General features: G+C 42.4%; 1 protein-coding gene across 2 annotated transcripts in view; it reads left to right on the top strand.

The window, feature by feature from the left end:
- LHX3 (LIM homeobox 3) overlaps nt 1-11790 on the top strand; it is a 27311-nt gene extending 15521 nt beyond the window's left edge. For both annotated transcript variants that reach the window (XM_077284471.1, XM_077284470.1), the window contains exons 2-6: nt 808-979; nt 5579-5781; nt 7133-7284; nt 8170-8341; nt 9800-11790. In XM_077284471.1, the coding sequence (XP_077140586.1) occupies nt 808-979; nt 5579-5781; nt 7133-7284; nt 8170-8341; nt 9800-10218 (1118 nt within the window). In that variant the 3' untranslated portion in view covers nt 10219-11790. The remainder of the gene's footprint in view (nt 1-807; nt 980-5578; nt 5782-7132; nt 7285-8169; nt 8342-9799) is intronic.
- Nucleotides 11791-13825: the final 2035 nt, after the last annotated feature.

Raw genomic sequence — 13825 nt, 5'->3', positions numbered from 1 at the left:
CTGTAGGCATGACTAGGTGTGCCTATTGGTGGCCATTGTGATCTCATTAGCGGGTACATATTATTGTTAGTATCCATATTCAGGAACAGTCCGGCAGGAGTGTGAGCTGTGCGACTACCACCAGGGTCTATGGAGCCACACACAGATATATAGATATTATTAACAGGTTATTGGAACGTTCAGGTTACGTATTTTTTAGTTCTTTTGTATAATGTTTGGTCTTCATAAATAATTTTATTTATTTTACTTAATGATGTAGCGCCATTAATTTTCACAGCACTTTGCAGATAATCATCATAATGATTATGTTGGATATGCATAAGTCCTTTTTTTATAGTATTTTTAATATTTTCATAATGTCATAAAAGAACTTCACACATTTGTTGGTAATAACTGGATTCTGAATCTCCCACACATCTCATCAGCTTCTAATGGAGAGGAGCATAGACTGAGCTAAATAAGAACTTCCTGCCCGCCCGCAGTCACCACTAGGGGGAGCTGACACTCTATACTGCTAATACATGGAATGTACAAACTCTTTGGCTCCACCTAGTGGTTGCTGCAGGCAGTGAGAAGTTTATGTTTTAGAGGGATTGCCAGGATTTTATTTTCCCTAAAGCTGGATTTTCTTAATATGTTGCTTGTGCGTATTTCGGCTCCAATCTGTATGATCCTGGTATGTTGTGTGGCAGAGGGGATTCCCAGAGCCCAGGTTTGGCTGCTATTTCAGCATCCCCCATAGCTGCTGTATGATCCAGTGACACGGCTCGTGGCTGGAGAATAGACGTCTGTGTTTTCTTCTTGCAGAAATCCCTTTGTGTGCTGGCTGCAATCAACACATCATGGACAGATTTATTCTTAAAGTGTTGGACAGACACTGGCACAGTAAATGCCTCAAGTGCAATGACTGTCAGATCCAGCTGGCCGAGAAGTGCTTCAGCAGAGGGGACAGTGTCTACTGCAAAGACGACTTCTTCAAGTAAGTGTCACTGCCACCATGTATGATACCTGTATGAACGCTGCACAAGGAAATATGTAATTTTTTTAAGGCATTTTTTCTTTGTTAGATGTTTATGGAAAAGACCCTACAATTTGCTTCCTAATAAAACAAATGCTGCGTCATTCAATGGCAAGATAACAGGGCAGGGTCAATAGGGTCAATTCAAATTTTTCCCCGGTCTACTTGCCTACCTTCATCTACATCGATACCAGGCCGTACTCATTTGGAGTACAGATGATGGCAGTGATGGCTCGGTTCCCGTCTCCTCCTTGGAGTGTTCCCAGCAGCAGCTTCTCCCCAGAGTTCGTGAGACAGAGGTGCTGAGCTGACCCATCACTGCCATCATCTGTACTCCAAAAGAGTTCCGATATCAAAACAGCTGAAGGCAAGCAAATATACTGGGGGAAGAGCAGGGGTCTGGAAGCAACTTATATGCTATTTTTTTTTTACAGGAATGAAGGAAAATCCCCTATTAAAGCTATTTGCAAAGTGTTATAAATATCCAACTCTGAACAAAAATTATAAAAAAAATAAGCAGTTAAGTTACTCCTTAAGCCTCTGTTAAAATTTCAATCGGACACTGGGATGGCTGCCTGGGCTCAGAGATCAGGTTGGGATGCGCCACCCCAGAGAGGGAGAAGAGCAAGCGATATATATTGAGGGTTTTTGGTGTCAATGTGGGGAGTTGGGTTGACCTAGTCGGGTGGGAGCGGCTCCAAGTTGTAGTTAAAGGAGTCGGGTTAGAGAAGTGGTGGGGAACTACGCAAGGCGAAAACTGCTGGAGAGCTTGTGCCAGGCAGGGCAGAAACTGCCAAAAGTAAGTGGCAGGCAGGGCAGAAGCTGCTAATAGTAGGTGCCAGGGAGGGCAGAAGCTGCTAATTGCTAATAGTAGGTGCCAGGTAGGGCAGAAACTGCTAATAGTAGGTGCCAGGCAGGGCAGAAAGTGCCAAAAGTAAGTGGCAGGCAGGACAGAAGCTGCTAATAGTAGGTGCCAGGCAGGGCAGAAACTGCCACAAGTAAGTGGCAGGCAGGGCAGAAGCTGCTAATAGGTGCCAGGCAGGACAGAAGCTGCTAATAGTAGGTGCCAGGCAGGGCAGAAACTGCCACAAGTAAGTGGCAGGCAGGGCAGAAGCTGCTAATAGTAGGTGCCAGGCAGGACAGAAGCTGCTAATGGAGCGCCCCCACTGCCGCAGGGCCGAGGGGCACCCGGTACCGGGCCTCTGCGTCTCAGCTCTGGGGGTTGTCACGGTGGCTAGGCCCGGTCCGTGGCCCTGCTGAGGGGCGTCCAGTGAAAGTTGAGAATGTGATGCTGTTGTGGTGTGGTGCCGGCCGCAATAAATAACAAGGACACCAGGTTGCAGTCTCTTTACCTCTTTACTGAAGGCCTCAGGATCCTCAGTCCGGAATACGGTTAACCGGGCTGCGTGAGTCCGGCTGGTCCAATGGCACCTCCAGAGTTCCCTTTGCAAGTGGAAATCTGTGCCTACCTTCTAGCGCTTGTGTGTTGTAGTCCTTCCCTGCTGTGCTTACGGGATAGTCCTCACAACTGTTGTGTCTGTTTCTGAAGTTCCCTCACAACTCGATTATGATGTTCTGTTTCGTCCCCCAGATGATATGGCTAGGACGCACCCGTATGACGGGTAGGCTCGGAGGTCTTCCGGGACCCTAGAGTCGCCCCTCTCCAGATGTTGCCCCCTGTGTCTGCTTAGGTGATTTTGGGTGAGACAGCCCGCCTATAACTGACTGTCCTGCCGTAGGTTTGAAGTAAGGCCTGGAGCTCAATACTTCCTCGGCGTTCCGGCCACTGGCTACGCGCCTCAGTAGGATGTTGCCTCGTCTTACAGCACGACTCCTACTGGTGTTTCTCCTTGTTGCGTTGATCTCGTTTCTCACTCAGCACAATAAACCTCACTTCTTGTCCTTTCTTGGGGTACCGGCGCGATGAAGTGCAGGCGCGGTCCCGTAACGTTCTTTCTGTTCGCTAGGCCTCTGTCAGGATCCCACCCCTGACAGGGACCCCCCTGAATCTTCCCCTGCAACACCCTCTGCCACAGGATGTTGCCTGGTTCCAACCCAGTCAGTTTCTAACTAACTTCCTATCTGACCCCCAGTTTTACCAGATTGTGAGGAGTGGCCTAATACAAATGCACCCTTAGCTCCCCCTAGAGGCCAGGCCGTGAAGTGTATTGGTGTCTGTGATACCTGGTCAGGTGAACTCCTTCAGTGTCATCAGACATACCATAGCCCCCCTTAGCGGCGGAGCATCAGCACTGCAACGACCAGGACTCTGGGGCGCTGCACTAATAGTAGGTGCCAGGCAGGGCAGAAGCTGCTAATAGTAGGCGCCAGGCAGGGCAGAAGCTGCCAATAGTAAGTGCCAGGCAGTGCAGAAGCTGCCAATAGTAGGTGCCAGAAGGGCAGAAGCAGATAATAGTAGGTGCCAGGCAGGGCAGAAGCAGATAATAGTAGGTGCCAGGCAGGGCAGAAGCTGCTAATAGAAGGTTCCCAGAAGGGCGGAAGCTGGTAATAGTAGGTGCCAAGCAGGGCAGAAGCTGCCAAGTGAAAAAACTGAGATTACGTACCACCAGAGACTGTTGATTTGTGGGCTAAGTAGGAGACCACTGTGTCATAGCTGGAAATATACCTGGCACCGGATAAGTGAACACTCTCCAGCCACTGTTAAATAAAGTTGGACTATCTGCAACCACCATGATTCTGTGCCTCTGTGTGCAACCATGAAGGTTTTGCCTCTTCGGGGTAGAGTTGTGCTCCTTTAAAGGGAACCTGTCACCCCGTTTTTTCAATATGAGCTAAAAATAGCTTTAAATAGGGCCTGAGCTGTGCTTTATAACTGTGTTGTAATTTCCCCATCCAGAACTTCTTGCGTAAGTTTTGTAGATAAGCAACTTATGCAAGAAGTTCTGGATGGGGAAATTTTACCGGCATCCAGAACAACACCATTTGCATAGCCAGACTTCCGGGGCACACAGGTTACAGAGAAGAGCCGCGCATGCGCAGAGACGAGCTGTATGCTATGCCCACAGTTGGGCAAAGCATAATGCGCAGGCGCGACATTAGACTTAACTGCGCAGGCGCGAAACACTATGCAAACGTCGGGAAGAAATTACTTAGGGAAAAGCAAGAGGTGGGGGAGAAACAGCGAATTCACAACGCCCATCTGACCAGACCGCCGTGATTGACAGGCGAAAACGGCGACTTTACTAAGGTATTTTGGCAGCAAAGGTGGGGAATCAGGGGACAATAAAGACACAGTTATAAAGCACAGCTCAGGCCCTATTTAAAGCTTTTTTTAGCTCATATTGAAAAAATGGGGTGACAGGTTCCCTTTAAAGGGAACCTGTCACCACGTTTTTGGAAGATGGGATAAAAATAGCGTTAAATAGGGGCAGAGGTGGGCGTTACATTAGTGTGTTTGTTATGCGTTTATTACCCACCTAAGTTGCCGAAATACCTTTGCAAAGTCTCCGTTTTCGCCTGTCAATCAGGCTGGTCTGGTCAGATGGGTGTGGTGTCTTCACCCAGATTTGGCGTAGTTTTCCGTTGGTGGCGTAGTGGTGTGCGCATGCCCAAGGTCCCGAATCCTCTGCCAGGGGATTTCAAAGAGCGCGGTGTCCGTTATTGCATTGGTGATCGGTGGGCGCGGCCATCTTCCTTTGGCCGTGCGTGCGCAGAAGCGGCGCTCTGCTGGCCGCGGCTTCAGGAAAATGGCCGCCGCGATATCCATCTGCGCACGCGCGGCATCCCGCGGCCATTTTCCTGAAGCCGCGGCCAGCAGAGCGCCGCTTCTGCGCACGCGCGGCCAAAGGAAGATGGCCGCGCCCACCGATCACCAATGCAATAACGGACACCGCGCTCTTTGACATCCCCTGGCAGAGGATTCGGGACCTTGGGCATGCGCACACCACTACGCCACCAACGGAAAACTACGCCAAATCTGGGTGAAGACACCACACCCATCTGACCAGACCAGCCTGATTGACAGGCGAAAACGGAGACTTTGCAAAGGTATTTCGGCAACTTAGGTGGGTAATAAACGCATAACAAACACACTAATGTTACGCCCACCTCTGCACCTATTTAACGCTATTTTTATCCCATCTTCCAAAAACGTGGTGACAGGTTCCCTTTAACAGTCCGTGTCTCCACATGTGTTGCTGCTGCATTCCACTATTAGGGTACCACTAACGCCCCATTTTCCGTACAACACCTGCCATTATAGCCTTATCATAGTATGGAGGTGGGTGAGGAGCACGTTACCATTGTTACTCAGGGGTGGAGGCCTCTCTAAATCCACCCCTGAGTATGTACAATAGAAGTGCAGGCAGCTGCCCAAGCTTCTCCCCTATTACAGGTCCCCTCTCTTTTGTGTATGGGGGGCATCACCACTGACTAGTGGTGGTAAAACTTGATTGAAGGTCCTAAAACCTCTCTTGTAGGGTTCTAGTAGAGGTTGGGATAGCTCCTAAAAGGAGCCCACAATATGGCAAATAGCTACACCCGATACACAAGATAAATTTCTATTATAAATCTGATTATTTCTATTTTTCTTGTCTTTAGGAGGTTTGGGACAAAATGTGCAGCTTGCCAACAAGGGATTCCCCCCACCCAGGTGGTGAGGCGTGCCCAGGAGTTTGTGTACCACCTGCATTGCTTCTCCTGCATTGTGTGTAAGCGGCAGCTAGCTACCGGGGATGAGTTTTACCTAATGGAGGACAGTAGGCTGGTGTGCAAGGCCGACTACGAAACGGCAAAGCAGAGAGGTACGGCACTGTGCACACTGCAAGCGGCAATGTCCTACCGGGGTTCAACTTCGGCATCTATTTTTTGCCATATATGCACAATATATAGATCTGACGGCGACGATGTACCCGATAACTGACATATATGTATGCAGGAGCGGGGAGAAGTGAGAGGAGATATTGATCATGGAAGTAGGGATCATTCTGGAGATTCTGCCTGTAATTCTAGGAACGTCCTTATTGTCTAGAACTCCCCAGTTAGAAATGGCGGATATCAATGCACTATCCGAGCATGCTTGGGTGCTAACAGAGTGTCTTCAGCGTGCTCAAAAAATATTTTAGAGTCCCCACGGCTGTATGTCTCACGGCTGTCTAATCCTCCCCCCAAAAAATCTAAAAATAAAAATAAAAAATTACAGATTCAGAAAAGTCTCTTTTTTCCCCATTTTATTTAATATATATCTACTGTATATTTTATTAGATTTGCACAAATAGCATCTTTATTTCTCATGAAATTACAAATCTGGGGGAAAAAAAAGGAAAATAACATTTGAAAATAAAATTTAACAATTTGGAAAAAGTTTTACATTTTTTAAGTTAAGGTTTAAAAAAACCTTTAATACGGCATACAAAAAAAACAAACATTCCTACAACTTTTTTTTTTAAATAACTAAATACATACAATCTATAATTTATCTGGTTTATGGCTTTAAAAAGCTTTGTGCTTTTACTTACTATTATCCGTCCATCAGAATGTCAGTGTTCTCCTAGAATTAGGACCTCTTCTCATCAAAAGAAAGGCGACATTACAAGGCTTCACACGTTTAACACAATTATTAAAAAGCAAATATGTTTTATATTTAGATTAACAATAAAAAAATTATATATATATATATATATATATATATATATATATATATATATATCAAATCACAAGCGTAAATTAAGTGATTACCGAAAATAATTGCTTGAAATTTATCAATTAGGATATAATGCAATTTAGTATTTCATTTTGTAAAAAACAAACAAACAGCTAAATGTGCTAAAAAGAAGTAATTTAGTAGAACTGAAACAGATAAAATTTTGTAAATATATGGATATAAAATAAAAGGTAGAATTAAATCTTATTGCTTTTTGTTTATATATAGGTGAAAAAGTCCACATTAAATAATTTGGCAAAAAATAAATAAAATAAATAAAATTAACTTATTTTAATATTTACTTACTATGTAAAAAATATAAAAGTTGAGGAATTTTAGAAACAATTTGCAAAACCAAATTCTGAATTTCTGTAATAGAACGTGTGTCTATTACAAAAAAAAAAAATTAGAAACACGAGAATAAAATTCTTTCCTGCCCCCATATATTACAGAAGCGGAATCGACAGCCAAAAGGCCAAGGACGACCATTACTGCAAAGCAGCTGGAGACACTGAAAAATGCCTATAACAACTCCCCAAAACCTGCCAGACACGTCCGAGAGCAGCTGTCATCAGAGACAGGCCTTGATATGAGAGTGGTGCAGGTAAGGACTGATCTGCATGTTAATAGGAAAATATATATTAATTATATATGGGGAGAAAAAACGCCACTCACATATTACCGCAAACTGTGCAGCCATTTATATTTTATTTCTAGCAGCTGAAGCGAATTTTTTTTCTGCTTTGAATTACATGAAAGCAGAGGCTTTACGATGCATTGTTCAATTTATTTAATCCATTAGTTTTGAAAACATTTTATATTATTGATAATTGTTTTATTATTTAATTATAATTATTTAATTAATATCTTTTATCATTTTATTTTTTTATTGGCTTTGGTCACTATTAAATATATATTTTCATTTTTTCTTTTTTATATTTTTTAAATGAATTAATCATTACAAACTTATTTATATAAAAATGAAAAATATCCTCCAATAAAAGTTTTACCATTTGCCCCAAGGAATCATTATGGAATTATGATGTGATGGGGCAATCAGTAAAGCTTTATTGGAAGACATTTTCCATTTTTATGACGACACAGCACGGATATATCAGATATAAAAGACATATAAAAAAAGTAGTAAAAAAAGACGCTTAATACCTGTTTAATAAAACTGGAAAAAAAATTGACTTAAAAAAAATGTAATAATGAGCGTAAATGTGACATAACTATGATTTTAACGATTTTTAAAAAATGTATGTTTTTATTGGGACTATTTTAATTAAAGATTTGACACATTTATTTATTTTCCTTTTCTAAAATTGATAAAAAAGTGATAAAAAATATATTTTTGCTTTTATTTTAATTTGTTTTTATCATTTGAAGTTACAGAAAGTAACATTTTTTTTTTTTTTTTTTTTTTTTTTTTTTTAATACAAATGTATATAGACTAATAATGATGATTTCTGCATTATTATGTTGCAAGGTTTGGTTCCAAAATAGAAGAGCAAAAGAGAAAAGATTAAAAAAAGATGCTGGGAGACAACGATGGGGGCAGTACTTCAGAAACATGAAAAGGTCGAGAGGAAATTCTAAATCTGATAAGGACAGTATCCAGGAAGAAGGTCCGGACAGCGATGCAGAAGTCTCTTTTACAGGTAGGCACCTGTTGAATCTCGGATATATTGACGATTACCTAAAACTTGTAGCCACAGCTAGACATACAAGAGAAGCGGATCTTGTCCGATGAAGTGGCCCTGCGCCCCCATGTCAGTCGTCTTCTGTGGCACCAGGGCCCCGGTGTGCGGCTACCTCTGCACCCTCTATAGATACCCGACTTGTGATTAGGGGTAGATAGTTTTGAGCTTATAAAAATATATTGTTATGTGTTAACTAGAAAAACCGTAGGTCTTAGGCTCATGGCCAGCTAATACTTTTACTGCATTATTATCCAAACTGTTGCTGACACTGCTAGAAAACATCCTCAATATATCTTTAAAGGGAAAGTGTAATCAGAAAATATCCTAATGTTTAAATCAGGTTTTTGTGTTGTTTCTTTTTTTAATTTTCACACTAGCCACTAGGGCTTTTTTTTAGACTAAGTTCCTGTTGCTTCAGGAAAGGCACATGTATATCAGCAGCAATGAACAGACTCAGACTATCTTTTTATTAAAGCATCTAATGAACATGTGCAAAGGTAGGTGAGCTGTGACATCATCGATTATGTATGGTTGATCCTGTGTTATCTACTGTATATAGAAGTGTTATCAGTCATTCTACAGGAGGAGGAGGTGAGCTGTGACATCACCTATTGGGAATGGTAGATCCTGTGTTACCTACTGTATATATAGAGGTGTTATCAGTCATTGTACAGGAGGAGGAGGTGAGCTGTGATATCACCTATTGTGAATGGTGGATCCTGTGTTATCTACTGTATATAGAGGTGTTATCAGTCATTCTACAGGAGGAGGAGGTGAGCTGTGACATCACCTATTGTGAATGGTGGATCCTGTGTTATCTACTGTATATAGAGGTGTTATCAGTCATTGTACAGGAGGGGAGGAGATGAGCTGTGACTTCACCTATTGTGAATGGTTGGTCCTGTGTTATCTACTGTATATAGAGGTGTTATCAGTCATTGTACAGGAGGAGGAGGTGAGCTGTGATATCACCTATTGTGAATGGTGGATCTTGTGTTATCTACTGTATATAGAGGTGTTATCAGTCATTGTACAGAAGGAGGAGGGGAGCTTTGATTTCACCTATTGTGAATGGTGGATCCTCTGTTATCTACTGTATATAGAGGTGTTTTCAGCCATTGTACAGGAGGAGGAGGTGAGCTGTGATATCACCTATTCTTATTGGTGGATCATGTGTTATTCACAGGATATAGAAGAGCTGTGATATGGTGCTATCAGTCATTGTTTTTCCGAGACTGATAAGGAGCTGTGTTGAAGATTCTTCAAGAAAGGACAGCAAGTTAGAGTCCAAAATAGCCCCAGTGGCCAACTCATTTAGTTTTTCGTTTGTTTGTTTTTTTAAATAAAAACCATGACATCGTAAAATGTATTACTCATGCTGACCTAAATCTGATGTACTATGTGATTTCATTTCAGATGAGCCCACCATCTCAGAAATGAACCATTCCAATGGGATTTATAACACTTTAAATGAGGCATCACCAGTTCTGGGCAGGCAGGCTGGAAGCAATGGTGCCTTCTCTTTGGAACATGGCGGCATCCCAGCTTCAGACCAATATCATGACCTAAGGTCCAACAGCCCCTACGGAATACCTCAGTCTCCAGCATCATTACAGCCAATGCCAGGCCACCAGCCATTGATTTCAAGCTTGGCATTCCCTGATGCCGGATTGGGTATAATGGCGCAAGGTGGGCAAGGAGTGCCACCTTCCATGAGAGTATTAGGCGCAAATGGACCAAGTTCTGACCTTTCCACTGGTAGTAGTGGTGGATATCCAGATTTTCCTGCCAGTCCTGCTTCTTGGTTAGATGAAGTTGACCATGCTCAGTTTTGACACGAGACATGAACCAAGCTCCTATTTGTGAGTTAAGCTTGGATGTGGGTGGGATGGTGGGGTCCAAACTTTTACACTGGAAGGGGATGAAAAGTCGAGCATAATGCAATCGATAAGCCTGACTGGAAGTCTATAGAGGAATCTTCACTGCAAGGACTTTGGAGAACATTGGACATTCATTGAGAACTTCGGCGTTTGGTTTGTGTCTTCATAACTTCTACATATTGGACTAAGAAAGACTTCTATGTATCTATTACAAATCTCAGTGACTTTCTTCTGCACCTTTATCCTTGTGCTGTACGGTACCAATCATCTTCATTGGAAACCCAACTTTTTGACTTATTTATATGTATTTCAGGAACCCAAACAACTGGTGAAACAAGGAAAGAGACGGCATGACTTGTATGGTTTGTCATTGATCTTAGAAAAATGCAATTTCTTATTGATTTTCCATACCCATCTGATAGAGAATACAGATTTTTTCAACTTTTTTAATAATGGTTGGCCAACGTAAAAATTAGTACGCCAAGAATTGGTCAATTTCCCAATTAATGAAACCAAGGTGAATGCAAAGGGTGCAGTTGATGGGTGGGACAGGCACTTCTGCCACCAATGATCTAAAAAACATTTTTTTTTACAATGGACAAATCTAGTCTATTGTGTCCTCTGATATCAGATAACTAGGAGGACACGTAAATCCTGTCAAAAAGATGGGCCTCATCAGTAGTTTTATGGGCTTTGATGTCAAGGGTCCCTAGGAGGCTGTACCCAAGATCTGGTACCTATGGGGTATCAATGGACTCCTTACTATATGGCATGTTGGGGCGCAAATTTTGTATTGGGTCACAAAATTTTTAAGCTACACCTCATCTCGAAGTCAACACGTTTTCACCTTTGGCCAAGTCCTATAGTCAATGCACTTCTAAAGCGAGTATTTCTGGGTTACATTCTACAGGGAAATTATCCTTAGCCCAAGACAAAACATTTTAGAAGAAAAAAATCATGAGAAATGATCAGTTGTGGAATTTTCAAAAAAATAAAAAAATATCTTCACCATCCTTTTCTGCCAATGCAGATGCTGTACTGCCTTTTCCTATAGACGGCCATGTATATCGCCTATACACTATAGGAACACATTCTAAAATTGCACTTAAAATCTGTTGCCAAATAAAGAAAAAAAATATTCTTAAAAAAAAAGTTTCTTTCTAGATCATGTTATCCCTGGATTATCATCTGTTGATTTTTTTTTATACATTTATTATTGACTTTATATCCTCATTTTTACATTAATGGTTCAGTTGTATCGTTTTATGTCGCACTCTTTAAATGCAGCAAATATAAAAGCAATTTGGTTTATTGGTAAAAATAATAATAAAAAAAAAAATCAGTATGTAAATCGTTCCTCGTCTGCTGAATGCTGTGGAATATGTGTTTGTCAATGTGTAATATTTATTTGCTCCTTAATGATCAAACATTTCAAGACGTTGAATAAATTTGTCAGCAAAAACGCTAATTCCGTCTGACTAAATTTACTGAGAATAATTTATTTTATGGCTGCTAAGAAAATACAGTTTATGGCCTATAAAATCCTCTTACAATATTTAATTACTCTTCAATATATTTTTTAAAATTGCAAATAAAAATAAAAATATATATATTTGTTTATTTTTGCATTAGTAGTGGAAATAGATTGGTTGTATTCAGGGTCTTACAATAAATTGTTAAATATAAAAACATTTTTTTTTATGTATATTCAAATTGGTTTTACTTAACGTATATAAATATTAGTTACCAAGTGGTATAATATTCATTAATGAAGTACTTGGCTGAGCAGTAGGATTTGCATACTATGAGCCAATTCATCACTGCATTTTTGCCAATTTTTTGTACGTGAGTGCCTCACAATTAGTCACTTTTTGATACAGTGGGGGAAATAAGTATTTGATACACTGCCGATTTTGCAAGTTTTCCCACCTACTAAGAATGGAGAGGTCTGTAATTTTTATCGTAGGTACACTTCATCTGTGAGAGACAGAATGTAAAAATAAAAACCAGAAAATCTCATTGTATGATTTTCACATAATTAAATTGTCTCACCTTCTTTCTCGGGATCAGTGAGATCCCAAAGATCAGTGAGGTCCCACCGCTCAAAATCCTACCACCTTCCCACTACACTAGCACCCACTACACTATTTCCCGACCCATGACTGTACAATTGGACAACTGGCCTCTGATAATAGAGGACCCCAGCGTCACACAGAAAAAAACATTCGGAAAGTGCTGCTTTTTGGGAAGTTAAGGATTGGGGGAATTATAAACTCTTCAGGGAGTCTGGAAGGTCACCTCTTATTTTGGTCATTTTGAGAGAATTGGCAAGGATTGTTTTCACCCATGTACAATAATTGCTAAAGGAAGTTTGCATTACTAGTCATCCAGGGAAATTTGTTATGTAAGCATTCCAAGAGCACTGAAAGAAGAAGAGCAGAAAGGGGGTCGGCAGCAAAACAAAGTCGGGATTGGCAGCAAAAAAAAAAGTCGGGATCGGCAGCCAAAAAAAAAGTCAAGGGATCGACAGCAAAAAAAAAGTCAGGGGATCGGCAGCAAAAAAAAAAGTCAGGGGATCAGCAGCAAAAAAGAAGTCAGGGGATCGGCAGCAAAAAAAAGTCACGGGATCGACAGCAAAAAAAGAGTCAGGGGATCGGCAGCAAAAAAAAAAGTTGGGATCGACAGCAAAAAAAAAAAAGTCAGGGGATCGACAGCAAAAAAAAAAAGTCAGGGGATCGACAGCAGTCAGGGGATCGGCAACAAACAGTCAGGGGATCGACAACAAACAGTCAGGGGATCGGCAACAAACAGTCAGGGGAGCGGCAGCAAACAGTCAGGGGAGCGGCAGCAAACAGTCAGGGGAGCGGCAGCAAACAGTCAGGAGAACGGCAGCAAACAGTCAGGGGAGCGGCAGCAAACAGTCAGGGGAGCGGCAGCAAACAGTCAGGGGAGTGGCAGCAAACAGGGGAGCGGCAGCAAACAGTCAGGGGAGCAGCAGCAAACAGTCAGGGGAGCGGCAGCTGTGCCACCCAAGGAATCTGGGTACCACAGTGGTGTTACCTCCCTCTCGGGGAGGGTGATGCCATGCCTGGAAGCGAAGAGGATCCCTTTAACAGGTAGCACATACACGCAATATGTTCTGACTCCAGGCCAGAAGGGGGAGCTCTGGACCCGGTTTCAGGGGAACTTCCCTATATATGTTCTGGCTTGGAGGAGGAGGTAGTTTAGTTTGCAGAGAGTGTGAAGGAGGAAGGAGGACAGGGGAAGTGAGGAGCTGGAGAGGAGCTGGGACTGGGCTGAAGCACAGGAATCGGACACCAGGAGTCCAAGGCTGTGTTGGACTGTATGCCCCACAGCAGAAACTGGAGGGCAGGAGATTAAAAATTGCTTCTCCACAACCACACTCGAAGGCACAGTAGCATAGAAAGACCAGAGTCAGGGGAGCGGCAGCAAACAGCGGATCGGCAACAAACAGTCAGGGGATCGGCAGCTGTGCCACCCCAAGAGTCTGGGTACCACAGTGGTGTTACCTCCCTCTTGGGGAGGGTGATGCCATGCCTGG

This window comes from Ranitomeya variabilis, chromosome 2 (genome assembly GCF_051348905.1).
Source record: "Ranitomeya variabilis isolate aRanVar5 chromosome 2, aRanVar5.hap1, whole genome shotgun sequence".
Classification (NCBI taxonomy): Eukaryota; Metazoa; Chordata; class Amphibia; order Anura; family Dendrobatidae; genus Ranitomeya; species Ranitomeya variabilis.
Note: the sequence above shows the minus strand (reverse complement) of the source record. Positions and strands in the feature narration are given on the sequence as shown.